At 37.9% G+C, this 19,173-nt stretch overlaps 1 protein-coding gene across 20 annotated transcripts in view; it reads left to right on the top strand.

Moving 5' to 3' along the window:
* The window catches only part of MEF2A (myocyte enhancer factor 2A), a 161,989-nt gene that overhangs the window by 128,836 nt on the left and 13,980 nt on the right, over positions 1-19,173 (top strand). For 14 of the 20 annotated variants that reach the window (XM_082736484.1, XM_082736471.1, XM_082736486.1 and 11 more), the window contains 3 exons: positions 54-273; positions 951-1,010; positions 11,601-11,788. In XM_082736484.1, the coding sequence (XP_082592610.1) occupies positions 54-273; positions 951-1,010; positions 11,601-11,788 (468 nt within the window). The remainder of the gene's footprint in view (positions 1-53; positions 274-950; positions 1,011-11,600; positions 11,789-19,173) is intronic. The other 6 variants (XM_082736474.1, XM_082736475.1, XM_082736477.1 and 3 more) reach the window with 1 other exon arrangement.

Here is a 19,173-nt window from a genome sequence, read left to right as displayed (position 1 = left end):
TAGATGAAAATGAAACTAACAGCTTTCTCTTCTTCCTTGTTCTTTATTTACAGCCTGGTTTGCCACCTCAAAACTTCTCAATGTCTGTCACAGTCCCTGTGACCAGCCCTAACGCTTTGTCCTACACTAACCCAGGGAGTTCACTTGTGTCGCCATCTTTGGCCGCCAGCTCAACATTAGCAGATTCAAGCATGCTGTCTCCGCCTCAAGCCACGCTGCACAGAAATGTATCCCCTGGAGTCCCTCAGAGACCACCGAGTACCGGCAGTACAGGTGTGTAGTGGTCTCTCTTCTGCTGGTTCTTTAAGAAAAAGAATTGCTGACATAAGCAGTTTCTTGTTTCGCTACCTTTAATTTTCTATGATGTGCGAGAGTCCCTGCCACATAATTGATTCCATTTTAAAGAATATTTTTGGGGATTTACTGCGGCGCTGTGGCATCCTCTTGGGTACAGTGGACCCATATACAGAATCTGCCATCTATAACTTTCCTTTTCACGGGAAACCATACTTTGACAGGCAGAAAATTTAATTAGGGTATCATGAGCAAAGACTTAAGTTCGAGTGTGAGTCACTCATGTCAAAAATAAGAGAGTAGATGTACCTGACTGGAGTTAGAGTTCATGAATTCAGCAAAAATCAGCATTTATGACTTTATTCTTTGTAATACCGTGTTTCCTCTTCTTTAAGTCCCAAATTTAATAGTACTGTTAGCACTGACCCCATTCTTAGGAATTTCTACTTTTTGATATTGATACAGGAAAGCATTTGTATCCAGAGCTTTTATATGTATATTTAACTATATCATATTACACAGTTATGCCAGATTCAGTCTAGGGCTAGTTTTTATTTTTGCTTTTTAGGAAAGGAGTGCAGTTTACTTCGTTCAGATAAGGAAAACCAATTCATGTTCATTCTCTGCCCTCTCTGTTCTCTCTCTAAAATTTTTAGGTGGGATGTTGAGCACTTCAGACCTCACAGTGCCAAATGGAGCCGGAAGCAGTCCAGTGGGTACGTGAATTACTCCTGTTTGTCTTTCTAGGCATCTGCCCTATATGAGATAAAGGGAATATTGTCCCTCAAATGAGGCCTTATACCAGATAAGGGAAAAATGGGTATATGACTAGAGCAGACATGTCCCTTCGTAGACTTAATTTTCTTCTGAGGGGTGTTTTTACTAATATCTAACATTTTTAAATAACATCCCTGCTCTGTTCTTTATACCTTGGCCTTGAGTGCTTCCTCAAGTGCTTTCAGATACTGTTCTTTGCTAAAGATGCAATTGCTTCAAACAGTTTTTACATCAAGCTAGTTTCTTAAGGAGAAGATTTCTGTATCATCTATTCTTGCCAAAAGTTAGATCATTAGCAGACTGATACATTTTATAATAGCATGAAATGTTTTTGGAGAGGTTGCAATAACAAAGAAATGGTGGGCCTGCTTCTAGAGCTACAAAGATTATTAAGAAGTTTGTCTTCAAAGCATTGTTTTGGTGGCTACGTGTAGAACATCCACATTTTGTCACAGTTGTAGCCAAATTGGTTTAGTTTTGTTTTGTTTTTTACTTTAGGATCCCAAAGATGACTAGCAAGTTTAAACACATGTTTAAATATGTCTGCCCAACCTCTGAGTGCTGGCAAAGATACAGTATGAACTGAACATTATAGAAACATGGCATATATGTCAAAGAGTTGTAAGAATAACTGTATTCCTTTGGATTATCATCACATTAAGTGGTCTTGGTCTCTTAATCTGTGATAAACATAGTTGTCATCATTGTATCATCATTGTATCTGAAAAAACAAAAAATTTCCTCCCTGATTTTAGATATTGTGTGTTCCTGGAGACTTCTGAACATAGACACTTCTAAGAAAAATTTACACTTGTATGTATTCAGTCCATTCATTCTATTAAAATGTAAGGAGCTTCTGCCTCAAGAGATTTGCAGAGATAATTGAATAACTTAATTTAAGGTGATGAGAAAGAAACATATTGCTGAGACAAGTTATAAAACATAGTGGTAGGTTAAATGCCTAATTCTGCCACATATTAATTGTGCTTTGGATGGAATATTATATAAGACCCATTGTAGGATCTTTTTTAACATAATTGTGGAAAATTCATAACAGTATTAATAGTTACACATTAGGCTGCTTTACTTATATGTGTATTTCCAAATATTTATAGTTTATTTAAACTTCATTTGAGTTATTTGCATGCCCATATACATACTCTTTTTGTGTTAAACCTTCCCATATGCTTGTACTCCCCCAGTACTGCCCATCTTACTTTGCCTTCTACTTCCTAGCTTAGTTAAGGCTAGACTCAAGAATTTCTATTTCATTTAATGTTAATTGTAAGTACCTCTTGGTTTATTTCCGAAATTAGTTCCCCCTCCCCCATGGAGTTTAACTCTTCGAAGATTTCTAATGTGTTTTCCCCTTGACTTTCCTTCTTTTTTTTTTCTTCATCCTTCTGGCATATTGTAAACACGGTTCTAACTCCTGTCAAACAAATGTTTCAATTCCCTTTTTTTTTTCTTGTACTTTTTACACTTCCTAAAAGCTTTTATCAATATTTTTTCTTATCTGCCATGCAACTGTAAATCTAAACTCTGTCTCTGCTGCTTGGTTTTTCTGTGCTCCCTTTGGTAGTTTGAAACTCGGACTTTGTCATCATCAAAAGACATTTTCTTTTGTTGTTGTTGTTGTTTTCATTCATTTTTCTTTTTTTTTATAAGCCTCCTCTCCCTGTCGTGAACTTTATGTTTAGAGGGCTACATAATCCTACTCCTGGGATCATGGCACATTGTCATTACTTCATACAAAGCATCTCAGTCTGCTGTGTATTAATCCCTTTTATACCTCTGTTCCATTCCCATGCCCTTCCTCCCCCCATCTTAGGTAACTAATGTGTTTAGTGTTGATAGTGTTAATAATCATGATTAGGGAACATGTATTTCTATTAAAACTTAAAATTCAAGTAAGTATTAAAATATTGTAAGTGCTTAGTGAGAAACTTAAAGATTTTATTTATTTGAGAGAGAGCATGTGCATGAATGGGGGGCTGGGGGAGAGAGAGGAGACAGAAGGAGAGAAACAAGGAGCCTCCTTGCTGACCTGCTGACTGGGGAGCTGGACATGGGGCTCAGTCCCAGAACCGCATCACAACCTGACCCACAGGCAGACATTTTACCAACTGAGCCCCCCAGGCACCCCTTTAGTGAGTTATTTAAAAGTCTGTTTACATTATTACGTATAAACAGAGATAAATCCTGCTTCTTAGGGTACACCTCAGCATCTCATAATGCATCAAGATTGTATGTCCTGATTCTTCATTAACTCATACTCGTACATGCCAATTTTACCTAGATTGTGCGTAACTCTACTTACTCCACTTGTGTGGCTTGTATTCTAAATGTCATATATATATATATATATAACTGCTTTTTAACAGAATTAGATCTAACTGAGTAGACCTTTTATGTCAATTAAGATACCAACTGGAAGCATGTATTTATGTGAAATACTTAGAGCATACATGGGTTTAAAGTGTTTTTACTATAAATTGTCCCTAAAGTAAATGATCTGCCATGGGTATTTTTAAAATGTTATTTTTGTGAGGAAGAGCCAGATAATATGTTTTAGCTCATTTTCAACAATGATGCCATTTTGGTTTAGTAGTTTGGAAAAAGTAGTTTAAACTCATTATTATACCAGATATACTCTTTATGAATGAAAAGATTAAACAGTTAAGATTCCCAGAGAAGTTTAGAGGGGAAAAATATTTAAAAGTAAAGATGATTTCTAATCTATTTTTCCAGATATGTTTCTTGGAACTGTATGAGAAGAAGGATTTATCAATGTTTGATAAACCTTGTGTTAAATAAAACTAAGCAGTTTTCTTCACTGTAGGACTTACTGGAGCCTTTAAAATGCTAATTTGTTTGTGAGTCATTAAACTTAGTATGTAACATATGGTTACACAAAGTGATTTCATAATAGAAACCTTCATTTTTTTCCTCATGAAAAAGCATCTTTCATAATTAGTATCATAAAACATTTTGGGAAATCTTCTTTCTGGTCTTAAGATGATATATAGAAAAGAGTTTTTGGATAATGAAACCTTCCATAAATGAAATTAAAATTGAGGTTTAAAAAAAGACAAGACAATTAAGCTTTTGCTCTGATAATAGTAGACCTGATTATTGGGACCAGCCCTTCCGCTGAAGACACCTACAAATGCTAGGCAAAATATTTTTAAAATCTGCTTGAAAGCACTTGAGAACCTACAAAATAATGAAGAATTCCTGGCTCACGATCCAGGGAATGTTGGAGACAGATCCTCAAAGAGGGTGAGCCTGGCATTAATGACTGCTTTTCCGCAGGTGGTAGTTGCCACGTCCACAGTGGAGCAGGATGCCTCAGAGACCTAGGGGGACACAGAAGTCAAAGTTCAGGGCCCTTAAAAATTGGGAGGGTCCAGTGTGCTCCTGTCACTTTGTGTTGAGCCCCCAAAAGGCAAGACCATAGAAGTAGAGTGAATCAGAGATTAACAGGCCCTTCTAGTAGCTACATCTAACATCTGCGCCATCTGCTTTCTGTACACTAGAGTGTTGTTATTTACATTTAAAGTACAGAGTAAACATTCTTTACACTGTGTTCCTTTTTTCTTTTTTTTAAGATTTTGCTTGTTTATTTGTCAGAGCATGAGGGGGGAGGAAAGACAGGGCAGAGGGAGAAGCAGAGTCCTTGCTGAGCAGGGAGCCCAGTGTGGGACTCAGTCTTAGGACCCTGGGATCATGACCTGAGCTGAAGGCAGATGCTTAACTTGACTGACCACCCAGGTGTCCCATATGTTCTTCTATATTTAAAAAAAAAAAAGTTCTTTGTGTACATAAAACTGAAAATTGACCACATGCTGGGCCACAAAAAAAGTATCAACAAATTTCGGAGAATTTAATCACATAGAGGTAAGCTCTCTGGTGACAGAGTATTTCAGCCAGCAACCAATATCCAAAGACCCTTGTTTAAAATCAATTTTTTATACACAATCTGTATAATAACTTTAATTTTTCAGTCCAGGCTTAAAGACTTGTCATGAACCACTTCCATATAGTTTCAATTAACCTTTAAACTGGAACATTTTTACTGATACTGTAATTTTCAAATGTATAATGTTTTTATAGATGAGCCTCTGTTCTCCTTGTTCTTATTTTAATTTTTGTTGAGTCTCCTGCTTCCCAAAATACAGGATGTTTCAGGCCCATGTAATAAGGAAAGCAGAAGCATCTTTGAGGTTTTTAAGCATGAGACAAACTTAGAATAGGGAAAGACATGTTAAATAGGAAACCAGAGGAAGCATAACCGTAAAAGAAGGATTGATTTGGTTGTGTAAAATTAAGAATCTTTATTGATCAAAAACACCATGAAGAGAACAAAAAGGCAAGACAGTGAGAAAATGTAGATTGTATACATACAGTACACAGAGGTCTTTTTTATCAAGAATACATACAAGTCATCATGGAAAAGAAATCTGATTTTTGAAAATGTGCACGAGAACATTTTACAGAAGAAGTTACCAGGTATCCAGTAAACCTGTGACAAGATACTCAGTCTCAGTAACCAAGGCAATGCAAAATTAAAATCACAGAAAGCATCATATACCAGCCAGAATGGCGAAAGCAGAATAGGCTGATAATACCAGCTGTTGATAACTCTCATTGTGAGAGTTCCAAACTCTCATTCCCTGAGGATGACAGTGCAAATTGATGCAGCTGTTTTGACATTGTCTCCTAAAGTAGTGGATATATGGGTTCTACAACCCACCATTTTTATTCATCCTTATATACTGTAGAGAAATGCATATGTGTACCATGAGCATCAGGAAATAAAGGAATGCGCATGGCATTGCCTGTTATAGGCAACATCTAGAAATAATCCAAATTTCTGTCAACAGTAGAACAAATAAATAAGTGATAGTATGTCTATGTGAAGGAGTTCTATACTGGAATGAAAAGGAAGAAACTGTAGCAGTAATTAGCATGGTGGCTGAATTTCATCAGACTATGATGTATGAAAGACAATGGATGCAAATACAAAATTATTCTATTCTATCTAAATAAAGCTGGAAAAATAGCCAAGCAATATTATGTGCTAAGATTGCGTGTAGATAGATGATAAAACTGTAAAGAAAAACAAGTCACTATAATAGTCATAATACTGGTTATTTTGGGTAGGTGGGACAACAGGAATGTTTGGGGGGCCCAGTTATAGAGCCTTTTCAGGGTTTTGGCAGTATTCTTTTTCCTGATGTAATGGATACGTGGAGATTTTAAATTTATGCTAAAGCCAAGCCTTGATTTTTAAGTTTTTATTTTATGTACCATTTTGTATTATGTGGTACGTTAATATGAGTTTTAAAATAGATACATTTGATTTTTAAAAGGAATTCTAAACCAAAGTGTGGAGGTACTTTTAAAACGATAAGAGAGGGGCGCCTGGGTGGCTCAGTGGGGTAAAGCCTCTGCCTTCAGCTCAAGTCATGATCCCCAGGGTCCTGGGAGACTTGCATCAGGCTCTCTGCTCAGTGGGAGACCTGCCTCCCCCTTTCTCTCTGCCTGCCCCTCTGCCTACTTGTGATCTCTGTTTGTCAAATAAATAAAGAAAATCTTAAAAATAAATAAATCAATCAAATGATAAGAGAATGTAATGTACATTGTATAGGTGTTATACTACCCTGAAATCTAGAGAGAAAACATTACACATTCATACTCTCAGAAAGACTTAACAGTCTTTGGGCAAAGACTCCGTTCATTGGGCACTATTGTCTGCATGTGGCAGCGGGATGTACAGTCCCATCTTGAGATCAGGAAGCAAGACTGTGTCAAGGGGACAGACCAGCAAAAGCCTAGGATGGCAGAGCAGAAAGCTGGAAAGCTCTGGCTCCTCCACAGTGAGCTGCAAAAGCCACTGAGCTTGCAACCACTTTTCTCCAGTTGTCTTAAGGGAGATAAAAAGATTTTCTCATTCCATAGAGAAGTAAAATAAAATACAAGCAAGAGGAAGGGGAATATTTAATAAGTAGGTGGGTTTTTTAATGTACCTAAATGTACAATTCAAAAAAGAAACCCAACTAGTATTTGAAAAATGGAAAGGATGTATCAGGAGATTTAAATAAAAATGACAAAAGAAAACCACAAACTCACTAATTACCAACTATTACCACTTTGTGTTGTGATCTGGAGAACCAGTGCAGGTGTGAGGAAACTGATGATGGCATTGTAAGTTAGTAATGAGCTTTCTGAAAAGATTTTGTGAAGATGTTCCAGTAGTCATAAAAATGTTCATGCCTCTGAGCCCACAAATCCCATTCCTGGGAATCTCTCCTAAAGAAATGAACTAGAACTTGCAAAGATTCACTGCAACTTTATTTATAGTATGAATAATAGGAAGAAACCAATGTATTCAACAGTATAAAAATTATGTAAATGAAAATTTTCATCTGAACTTCTTTTTAGTTGTAATTTAAAACTATGCAAAAAATATGCATGTGGAAAATAAAAAGGAGGGGAAATCCAAACTGATTATCATAGTTATGTTGGGATGGTGGATATAGGAATTTTCTCTCTCCTTTTCTAGTTTTTAAACTTTCTATATTGATATGGTTGGTACCTCCACAGTCATAACATTTTATTATAGTAAATTAAAGCATTCATTTGTTTTTTCTTGAAACATAATTTGTTTTCAGTCTTTTATTGTTCAAGTAAAACCTGCCAGTTTTGTACATGCTGTAAATTGTATACATTTTCCAAAGTGGCATTCTGACTTGGCATACGAAGTACATTTCTCTACTGAAAGTTGACATTTAATACTTAAATAACACTGTAGTTCAGATGACTTCAGGAACTCCTTTTGACTTTGGGCCCGTGTTTAAAGATCAAGCGTTAAATAAAGTCTCTGATATCCAGCAATTTCACTTTTTTTTAAAAACATGTTGAGAAAGAAAAAAATATATCAGACTAGAAATAGAAAGGCTCAAGAAGCTCTTAGAAATTTTCAGGGGTGAGCGAAGGGAATATGTAAGGGCTTGCGTCCTGGCAGAGGCAGTGGCCAGTAATGAGAGGTGGATGAAACAAGAAACGTTACAAAGAGCAGTAAAGCTGGAGCTCTGAAACCTGGATGGGAGTGACAGCGGGTGCTTGTAGTACAGGGGTGTGTAACTGGCGGGGTTTGAGGTGACGGCAGCATATCTGTGGGATATGGCTGCATGGGGACTAGAAATTAGGAGATATAAAGAGTAGAAACAGATTTAAGAGTCATACAGAGGCAACGGTTAAAGCCAGGGAGCCTCAGAAGAAGAGAAGCCGCTTTGGGGCTGCCCACATGGGAGGGATGGAGAGGTTGAGTACAGTCCTCAGGAAGGGCTCACAGGTTTATCTCATGAGCATTGTCTGTTGGAGATTACAAACTTCTAGTGGACAGAACCCATGTTGTCTGTCATATAGGGATTTCCAGTGCATTAAGTGCATGTGTCTACCATGATTTTTAGTCTTCTTTAATTTTTGGTTCTTTATACAAAAGATAATTGTATAGATTTTTTAAATGTTTTCTTATTTATCAAATAATCAGCTGAAAGTTTATCAGATTTTATGAAAATTTGTCAGATATGATAAAAATCAATTTTTGAGCCTTGCTTTGGACACATTTTTCAGGATCCTTTGAGATTTTCAAAATCCTGTGCATGTCAGTTCAACTTCTGAATTTGATTCTTAGTAGTAAAACATTAATGACATCATTGTCTGCAATTCAGCCCTAAAGAGTAGTGTTAAGGACATGAAGTGCTTTCTAGCCACTTGAATACATTATTCCAGCTGTTAGGATATTCTGAACTACGATCCAGACTGCTATAATTGAATGATCTGCCTTAGAACTGTAGGGACCATGAGATTAGCTTTCTTAAGTTTCTGGAGACATCGGTATGCACTTTGCTCAAGAGCATTTTTGTCATGTTTGTGTCAGGGGATAATTTACTTTAAAACCTGAGAACACATTTTGATAATAATGACATTGGGTTAATTCATTTAGAGTTGGTATTTTAATTCTTAAATTTGTAGGCTGTGGCAAAATGAGGTGGTTTTTTGGTCATAAAAAAAATGCATGGGGAGTAAGAAGTATATTTAATATATGCTACACTCCACTGCACAAAATAACCAACAGTGCATATAAGGTTATCCTGTTTCAGCCTGGCAAGTCACCAGACACTTACGTTATCATCTAGTAATTATCTGCTGCAGACTCCCAGCTTCACACTAAGAAATACCATGCTTTTAGATTTCCTTCACTCTGGGTGACTGGTATTTTATGTAGCTGAAAAGCATCCTAGGCTCCACATGGGTAAAGAGTATTAGAGCTTCTTGATAATGCATTCTTCTACATTAGCTTCGCATCATCTTGTCATGTATTTGAGAAGAAATACTGCTTTGTCCTTCAGATTTGAGTGCAAATCAAGTAAATAAGAATCTTGCAGATGTTATCGAAGAGATTACAAACATTTGTGCCTATTAAGAGAAATGTTATCTGTACTTACTAATGTTAATCTAACGTTTTATTCGTTTCTGTTAAGCTTATTTTTGAAAAATTACTTGATAAGCATTTTATATTCAGATGACTACCCTTAGCACTTACCTCTGCCTAATGCCTGGATGAGCTCTCCTCCACAGGGGATGGCCTAGTGAAGAGATTGTTTAACAGCACTACTTTCTGAAGCTTAACAGGAAGCAGGAATTGCTCTCTGGGGTGTGGAGAGGAGATTTGGCCCAGATTTAATACATGTTGTTTCAAGATAATGGAAGTAGAATGCAGGAAACAGCCTCATAAGGTTAACTGAAATACCAGTCCTCACAACAAAAATTAAATCACATAAGTGAATTAAAACTGGTAGGGCACTCTGTAAAAGTTCCAGAGAAAGCAGGAGGAATTGGGTGAGAGTGGGGGGGGGGGGGATGCCAGGAGGAAAACCGGTTATCTGGAATCCTGACAGTTTGAATGACAGCGGCAGGAAAGATGCAGGCCAGTTCTCCGGGGCCACACCTCACCACTCAGTTTTCTTTGTCCTTTGAAAATGTACTGGTTAGGATCCAGTAATGTTGATTAGATCACTTTGTCAAACGTCAATTTTTAGTTATTCATGTAAATAGTACAGCCAAATAACATGTTTTTCAAACTCTTTATGATAAGCAGATATATTGAATCATCCATTTTCTTCAGCTGATTATTTTCAAGTACTTAATCCCTCTCTTTCTGGTTACATTTTTTAAATTTTACAATTCTATAGATCAGTTGCCCTATTCATTTGAATACTGCTCCTGAAATTTTTTTTTTAATTTTTTAAAAAGATTTTATTTATTTGAGAGTGAGAGAAAGATCACGAGCAAGGGGGTGGGGTAGAGAGCAGGAAGCCCCATGCAGGTCTTGATCCTGGGACTCTGGGATCATGACCTGAGCTGAAGGCAGATCCTTCACTGACTGACTGAACCACCCAGGCGCCCCCGAAAGTGTTTTATAAACCACCAAACACTATATGGGTTGTAAATAATTTTAAATAATATTTCTGCTCCATTCAAGAAACTTTCATAGATTTAAAATGTTCTGATAACCAAATACAAATGCTCTTAAAGTGAAAAACCTGTAGTACATAGTTGTCTTTTGTCATTAACTCATTGCAGTTCTTAGAGACGCATCATTGCACTTCTTGGCATGCTTTTTCCAGGGTGCAGTTCTCCTTTCTGTGTCAGCTTTTTCCTCATCCTGGCTCTCTTCTGAGTCTCAAAATGGCTCGAGTATCAAATGCTTCCTCAATCATGTTTGGAGGAATGCAGGAGCCTCCCTCACCATCATGTAAGAGCTGCTTTACTTAGGATCCGACTGGACGTTCCTGGGTCCCCTCCAGTGGTGAGGGAGAAGGCCTGCACACGTTAGCTCGGACCTGTCACTGAGCGGGGCTGGAGTGGAGTCCGCTCACCCTAACCACGTGGCTGCTACCCCCGAGGAGGACTAGAAGGACTGCAGCCTCTGTGAAAATAGGAATGGTCTTTCACTTTGATCTCTTAGCTCAGCTGACGCCCAGAAGGGCTGCACATAGAGAACATCACCACTGTGTACCCACGTCCTCACTTCCTCTGAGAGAGAGCCTGCTCTTTTAGGAAAGTTGAAAACCAGGAATAAGATGATTAAAGTCAGACAAACCACAAATACTTAACGAAGACCTTACTGGCAGCCAGCTTATCCGATCTCCATTACCTTGCTCCCCAGTAGGACATGCCCTGTTAGAAATGGATCTTGTGTTTTAAATATCTCTCAGTAGGTCCAAGCAGTAAGACTGGAAGCAAGTGGCGTAAGTCGTAAGTTTTATGTGTGTTTCAAACTTGGGTTGATATTTTTGCTTCTTTTTAAAATATTCAGAGATACACGTGGTCAGCTGCTAATGAGTTTTGTTACAAAATTTATTTGAAACTAGAACTAGGGAAAACTTGTTTCCTATTTCTACCAATGTGTTTTAACAACTCTTTTCATATTAATGAATGATTTTTCCTTTTTCCAGGGAATGGATTCGTAAACTCAAGAGCTTCTCCAAATTTGATTGGAACTACTGGTGCAAATAGTTTAGGCAAAGTTATGCCTACAAAGTCTCCCCCTCCTCCAGGTGGTGGCAATCTTGGAATGAACAGTCGAAAACCAGATCTTCGAGTTGTCATCCCTCCTTCCAGCAAGGGCATGATGCCTCCACTGGTACGTTAAATTTCTCTTCAGCCTCATTCCTCAAAATACAGTCTGTGTTTTTCTTTGGAATTTTTTGTACTTCCATTGAATCTAGACCCTTAATATTTCTGTTTGAAGTCAGCATTTGAAGATACAGGTCTATTTTAAATACACAGAAATCAGATTATAGAAAAACAGGATGTAAATATGCTTAGTGGTTATTTAAAATTAAAGCTAAATGAGGAGAGGTTGTTAGGCTTAATTTTAATTTTACCAGGCTGGGATCTTAGCTCAGAGATTCCATGACCAAATTCATAAACCTGACTTAAGTATTTCTTCTATAACTTTGCATACTTTCAGTAATCGATTACACATGCTTTTCTGTAGGAGAAACACTGTATTAGTTGTTAGAAAATTCTACATACCAAAGAGAACCACTATAGAATAAGGGACAAGGCATCAAAACTTGAATGAGTTCGTCTCCACGTAGTCTTTGTTTATTCCTTCTCAGCTAACCTTCCCATTGAATACTATTAATACAGGTCTCCCCACTCTAGCCCTTTGCAATGTCTTCATAGTTCCAGGGTCATATGCTTTTGAATCCTGTGTTTATGAAGAAGAGGCGAGTATGTTTATCTCCCTGCACTTCTAATAGGAAAAAAAATCAGAATATGTATGCAAGTTTTGAAACCATTCCTTATACAGCATGGCTTGACTAACATGCAGTGTGATATGCAAGGCGTTCTCTCTCCAGTGCAGCACTGTTTGGTTTTTTGCTAAGTAAAAGTTGATGCCATCAGGCTTTAGATAATCTACATATGTATAATGCTTTATCGATTCCCAAACATCTTCATATGCCTTGTCACATTTGATTGTCAATTATGTTGTAATCTTGGCTGGGTAGAGATGCGGAAACTGAGGGAGAAGTTAGTACTTGTCCAAGGTAATATAAAAGAGAGCCAGGACCCAAAACCTTTTAAGGCAAGAAACAAACAATTTTTCATTTGGAAATGATAGAAAGCTGGAAACTGTGTTGCTCCCAGCCTTACAAGGAAAACGAGTTGGACAAACAAGTTCACAGTTCTCCTTGAATAGATCATGGTGCTGAGATTTCATGGCAACCAAGTGGCCCAAACTTAAAGAAGAGACAGATACTGTAGGGAGAGGACATTCGAGCACTGATTTGTCTGGGTAGGCCACAGGTAATGAGAGGTTCAGCTCAGATGCTTGGGGAATTGCTGGAGGCCAAGTGTTCACTGGCAGGACCATGTAAACCCCTAGTACTCTGACGTAGGTGAAGTCCACGTTCTTTTGGAGGCTTTTTCTTCACAAACCCCACTGAGTGCTCACAGAAGAGATTGGGAACCTCCTGAAGATGTCTCCCCTATGATGTACGGCTGAGAAAAGGGACGAGCAGCCCCTGTAATAGGGACAAAATGTGCTGCCTGGACCCTTCTCCCCTTTCTGTCCTATGGACCAGAAGTGTTCATCTGTGAGGGGATGAACGACAGAAAGTGTCACCCTCCAGGCCCTTTGGCGACCTCCCACTGTATCTTGAGAAATGGAAAAGGAAAAACATTTGAAGCCAGGGCGGAGGCGCAGGAACAATGTGAACGCCAAGAGCATGGCAGATGCCCAAGAGGCCCCAGCCCGGGGCGCAGCACCAAGAGGGGAAGGCTGCAGACTGAGAATGGATCACACACTGGAGAAAAACCGACTTCCAGCAAACCAGCCTCACTTCCTGCTGCAGGGATTCGGGGCCCATGGTGGCGGCACCGAGGGTGATGACTGCACCCGTGAGCTCCAACTCAGCCCAATTCCTAACTAAATGAACTCCAACCAAGCGCTAAAGACCTATTGGTCTGTAGGTCAGTGAAGTTAACCCAAACTGCAAAACAAAGAGCAGAACAAATCTTCCAAGAGCTGTGGACTTCTATCAGGTGGTTTAACATATTTGTCATTGGAATTCCAAAAAGAGGGGAGAGAGAACAGAGCAGAAGAAATATTTGAAGAAACAGTAACACCAAGTAGGACAAATACACATACATTTCAGATTGCTAAAAGCAAGGGACAACAAGGAGAAAATCTTAAAGGCAGCCAGAGGAAAGAGAAGGAAAAAGAAAATATATACCATACTTCTCTTCAGAAATTATGCAAGCTATAAAACCGCGGAGTAACCTGCGGTGCTGGAATTCAAAACAAGAAACCCTCAACCTGGAATTCTGTATCCAGCAAAGTTGTCTTTCAGAAATGAAAGAGAAATAAAAACTTTCTCAAACAAAAAAATCTGGGGAATTTATTGCTGGGAGATCTGTTCTGCAAAAAATGCTGAAGGAAGTCCTTCTGCAAAGGGACTGTGATGCCAGCAAAACTTGGATCTACACAGAGAAATATAGAACACAGAGAAATATAGAACAATGGAAATGAAATAAATGAAGATAAAATAAAACACAATTTATTTTCCCCTACATTTTGTAAACATTTTAGATTACAAAGATAGTACAGAAAGTTCTCCTAATGCTTCATACCAGTTTCTCCGATTATTGACATCTTGCATTAGTATAGTACAGTAGTACTGGAGTACTGCATAGTACTAAAAGGTCAGTATTGATACATTATTATTCACAGAACTTTTGTACTTTATTCAGATTTCTTTAGTTTTTAAACCACATAGCTTGTGTTCTGGGACCCCATCCAAGACACCACATTACACTTAGTAGGCTGTTTCCTCAGACTCCTCTTGGTTGTGATAGTTTCTAAGTCTTTCCTTGCTTTAATGACCTTGACAGTTTTGAGAAGTACTAGTAAGGTATTTTGGGACTTTTTTCCCTACGTTTTACTCATGATTAGACTGGGGTTATGGGTTTCAGGGAGGAAGGCCACAACTCAAGTGTGCCATTTTGATCACCTCATACAAAGGGTACATAGTATCATTATGAGTAATTACTGTTGTTGTCAACCTTGGTCACCTTCCTGATGCAGTGTTGCATGGGTTTCTGTGCTGCAAAGTTACACTTCTTCCTTTGCGTACTGTCCTCTTTGGAAAGAAGTCCTATGCAAGGTCCATACTTAAGGAGTGGGGAATTAGGCTCTACCTCCTTGAGGGCAGAATATCTACATAAATTATTTGGAGTTCTTCTGAACAGGTGATTTATCTGTTTGCTTTTATTATTTAATGATTTACTTTAATACAGACTTATGGATATTTATACTACTAAATTCTGCTAACATATAGTTCTACCAATACTGTTTCATTCTGCTGCTCATATTCCAGCTTTAGCTGTCGAGGACTTTTCACTTGGTTCCAGTTCCTCTGAAAATACACCCTCATCCTTGTGGGGTTATTTTTGGCAGGGAGGGGATAATGAAGGTTACTTTAAAATTTTTCAGTTACAACGAAGTGTTCCAGGCTCATCTTGTATATTCCCTGCCCCAGTCCCAGAATCAGTCATTTCTCTAAGGAACCTGGTTCCTTATTATTGGAGACTGGTATTAGAAACCGGAATCCAGGCATCTCTCTCTTTTTCATTGTTCTAAAAGATCACTACTTTCTAAAGCAAAAATAGCGGGAATGAATTTGGTGCTTATAATACATGTAGAAATAAAGTGTAGGACAACAAAAGACAGGAAGCAAAGTTGTAAACACACTGTTCGAAGCCCTTACTCTACACCTAATATGATATCTACTTGACGGTAAACTCTAGTTAACTAAAGATGTATGTTATAAAACCTAATGCAACTACAGAAAACAATTTAAAAAGAGGTATAAAAAGTCAATAGAGAAGATAAAATGGAATTATAAAAAAATGCTCGAATAGCCCAAGATATGGGAGAAAACAGAAAAATACAACAAAGAGACAGTGAGACAAATAAATACAGCTAACAACATTGTAGATTTTAATCCAACCATACAAGTAATCACACTGAATGTGGTCGTAAACATCAGTTAAAAGACAAAATGTCAGATTGTTTAAGAAAAGGAAGGTCATGGCGATTCACAAACCTGTACCCCTGGGGATAAAAATACATCATATGTTTATTTATTTATTTATTTATTTATTTATTTTTTAAGATTTTATTTATTTGACGGACAGAGATCACAAGTAGGCAGAGAGGCAGGCAGAGAGAGAGGAGGAAGCAGGCTCCCTGCTGAGCAGAGAAGCTGATGCGGGGCTCGTTCCCAGGTCACTGAGATCATGACCTGAGCCGAAGACAGAGGCTTTAACCCACTGAGCCACCCAGGCACCCCCATTATATGTTTATTTAAAAAATTAATTAATTAATTAAAAAAAAAGGAAGGTCATACTATACACAGTCTATAGAAACCCTACTTTAAATATAAAGGCATAGGTTAGCAGAGAAAACATACTATGCAAATGTTAACCACAAGAAGGCTAGTGTAGCAATATTAATTTCAGACAATATGGGCTTCACAATAAGGAATATTATCAAGAATAAAGAAGGACTTCACACAGTCCATTTTCCAAGAAATAAGTATCTTTAATGTATACACACGTAACAGCCTGCCTTCAAAATTTGTAAGCCAAAAACTGATGGAACTAAAAGGTGAAATAGAAAAATCCACAACTGTAGCTGGAAACTTAAACATTCTTCTCTTCGTAATCGGCAGAACAAGCAGGCAGAAAAATCTGTACGGATCTGGACAACCTGAGCAATACTCAGCCAGCCTCACCAGTACTCTAACAGACTTATATGGGATACTTCACAACAGCAGAGCATAACATTTTTCTTAAGGGCCCTTGGAACATTCACCAAGCTAGATCATTACTTGTGCCATAAAGTAAATCTCAACAAATATCAAAGAATTAAAATCATCTAGATTATATTCTCTGATCATAATGAAATCATAACAGAAAGGAAAAATTCTTATGTATTGAGAAATTAACACACTTTTAAATAATCTCTGGGTCAAAGAGGAAATCTCAGGAGAAATTATAAAATATGTATGTGTGTATGTGTGTGTGTGTGTGTATGTATGTATATGAGAGAGGGAAACTTACAGCATTTGATGTTTATATTAGAAAAGAGAAGGTACTAAATCAGTAAACATTTGTTAAAACTCATAAACTCAAGAAAGAAGAGCAAAAACTTAACCCAAAGCAATCAAAAGAAAAAATTCAGAAATAAATGAAATTTAAAACGAAAGCAATAGACAATCAAGCAAAGCCTAGTTTTTTGATTGCTAAACTTCTGGCCAAGCTGACCAAATTAAAAGAGAAGGCACAGGTTATCAATATCAAGAATGAAAGAGGTACTGGCAGAAAGGTGGGCGCCAGTGGACAAAACAGAGAGCCCAGAAAATAGACCTACACAAATATATTCTGTTGTATTTTGACAAAGGCAGTAAAGCAGTTCAGCCGAGAAAGGATAGCTGGTCCAACCGACTCTCCTGGAACAGTTCACCATCCATATGCAAAAATAAAACCTCAAAATACAAATCATACCTTATGCAAAAATTAACTAAAAATGCATCATAGACTCAAGCATATAAAATACAAAACTCTGAAACTTTTAGAAGAAAATTTTGGAAGAAACAATACACCAAAAACATGATCCATAAAGAAAATTCTGATATATTGATGCTATCAAAATAGTTTCACTATCAAAAAGTTTTACTCTGTAAACGGTCCTACCCAGAGAATAAAAAGACAGCCTACAGATAAGAAACTGTTTGCAAATCACATACCTTATAAAGGACCTGCTTCTATGATGATACAACTGTACATCTATTAGGATGGCTAAGATTTAAAAAATAAAATCAGTGGTACTGTGATAGCATTGTATGGGGACAGATGGAAAAGCTACACTTGTGAGCACAGCATGCTGTATGGAGTTGGGGAACTGCTGTGTTGCACACCTGAAAAAATGTAACATCATGTGTCAGCTTTACTCGGGTGCCTGGTTGGCTCAGTCGGTTAAGTGTCCAGCTCTTGATTTCAGCTCAGGTTTTGATAGCAGAGTTCAAGACCCGCTGATATCAGAGTTCAAGGCGAGTTCAAGACCCGATGAGGCCTACTTAAAAACAAAACAAAAACCCAGCATTCTAAAATGCCAAGTTCTGACAAGGATGCAGAGCAACAAGAACCCTCGTATATTCATGCTTAGAATGCAAAGTCACACACCACTTGGGAAAACAGATCAACAACGTCTTACAAAGTTAAATATATACTTGTCATACAACCCAACAGTCCTCTCCTAGAGAATTTACACAAGTGAACGGAGAACTGTGCTTATAGAAATCTGTATTTTTCACAGTTGCCAAAAACTGAGAACAACCTAGATGTCCTTCCAACAGAAGAATGGATGGATATACACACTGTGGTACATCCAGACAAAGGAGTACTGCTCAGCAATAAAAAGGGACGAGCCACTTATTCACAGCAGTATAGATGATCTTAAATGAGTTTTGTTAAGTGAAAGAAGCTGGATCCGAAAGACTACATAGCATTTGATTCTATTTATATTTCATTCTGCAAAATGCAAAACAGATCAGTCGTTGCCAGGGATGGAGAGAGGAGTTGACTGCAAAGGGTATTTGAGGTGAATTTTTGAGGCGATGGAACTGTTCAGTGATCCTGTGCTGGTGGGTGTGCATATGAGTCTATGCCTCTGTTAAAACTCATAAAACTGTACAAAGAGTGGTTTTACTATATGCAGTTAAAAATCAACCAGGATTCCAGGGGAACTGCAGATGGAATACAGACTGTGACACATGAATATGGCTGTAGTACAAGTCTGTGACAGGATGATCCGGAAGGGGACGGGGAAGGATTTCTCAGTAACTTTGGAAACGGTTTTAACTCTAGATAGAGAAAACAAAAAAATGAGGAAGTCCTTGTGCTCAAGAGGGTACATTTGTTAGACAACACTCAAACAGTGAATACATTGTAGATAAAGCCAGGTTTTTCATTGTTGGGGGGGAAAAATTTACAAATAAGCAAGGTGGTTGGGGAAGGAAGGCTACAGTGAAGACTGTGTTTCTGGGCTGTTGTTGGAAGTTTCAGTATGAACTTCCTTAACAGAGAAATATCAATGTATATACACGTGAATAGTGTACCTTATATATTTCCTAGCTCTACCGACAGACCCTTCAGATAATGGCACCTGATAACTGAACACACCTAGTACTCAGATCTTCGTTTCTAAACATTCTCCAATAAAAGGAATCAGGATTCCTTGGAGAAATGATTGATTATAGAGTGGGGGCAATGAAAATACAGGATGAGTCGGAGGTGCCAGAGGATAAGCAAGTGCAGGTGAAATGCTTACAGGAACCAGCCTCTCCAAAGAGCTCCAGTGGCCCAAACTAGAACAATTTAAGCAACAAAATAAGTAACAATAGTATTGGATTAGTACCCAAGGAATACAAAATACCAAGTCTGTTATTGATAAAA

This window comes from Mustela nivalis (assembly GCF_964662115.1).
Source record: "Mustela nivalis genome assembly, chromosome: 6".
Classification (NCBI taxonomy): Eukaryota; Metazoa; Chordata; class Mammalia; order Carnivora; family Mustelidae; genus Mustela; species Mustela nivalis.
This window is presented reverse-complemented; position numbering and strand designations above follow the sequence as displayed.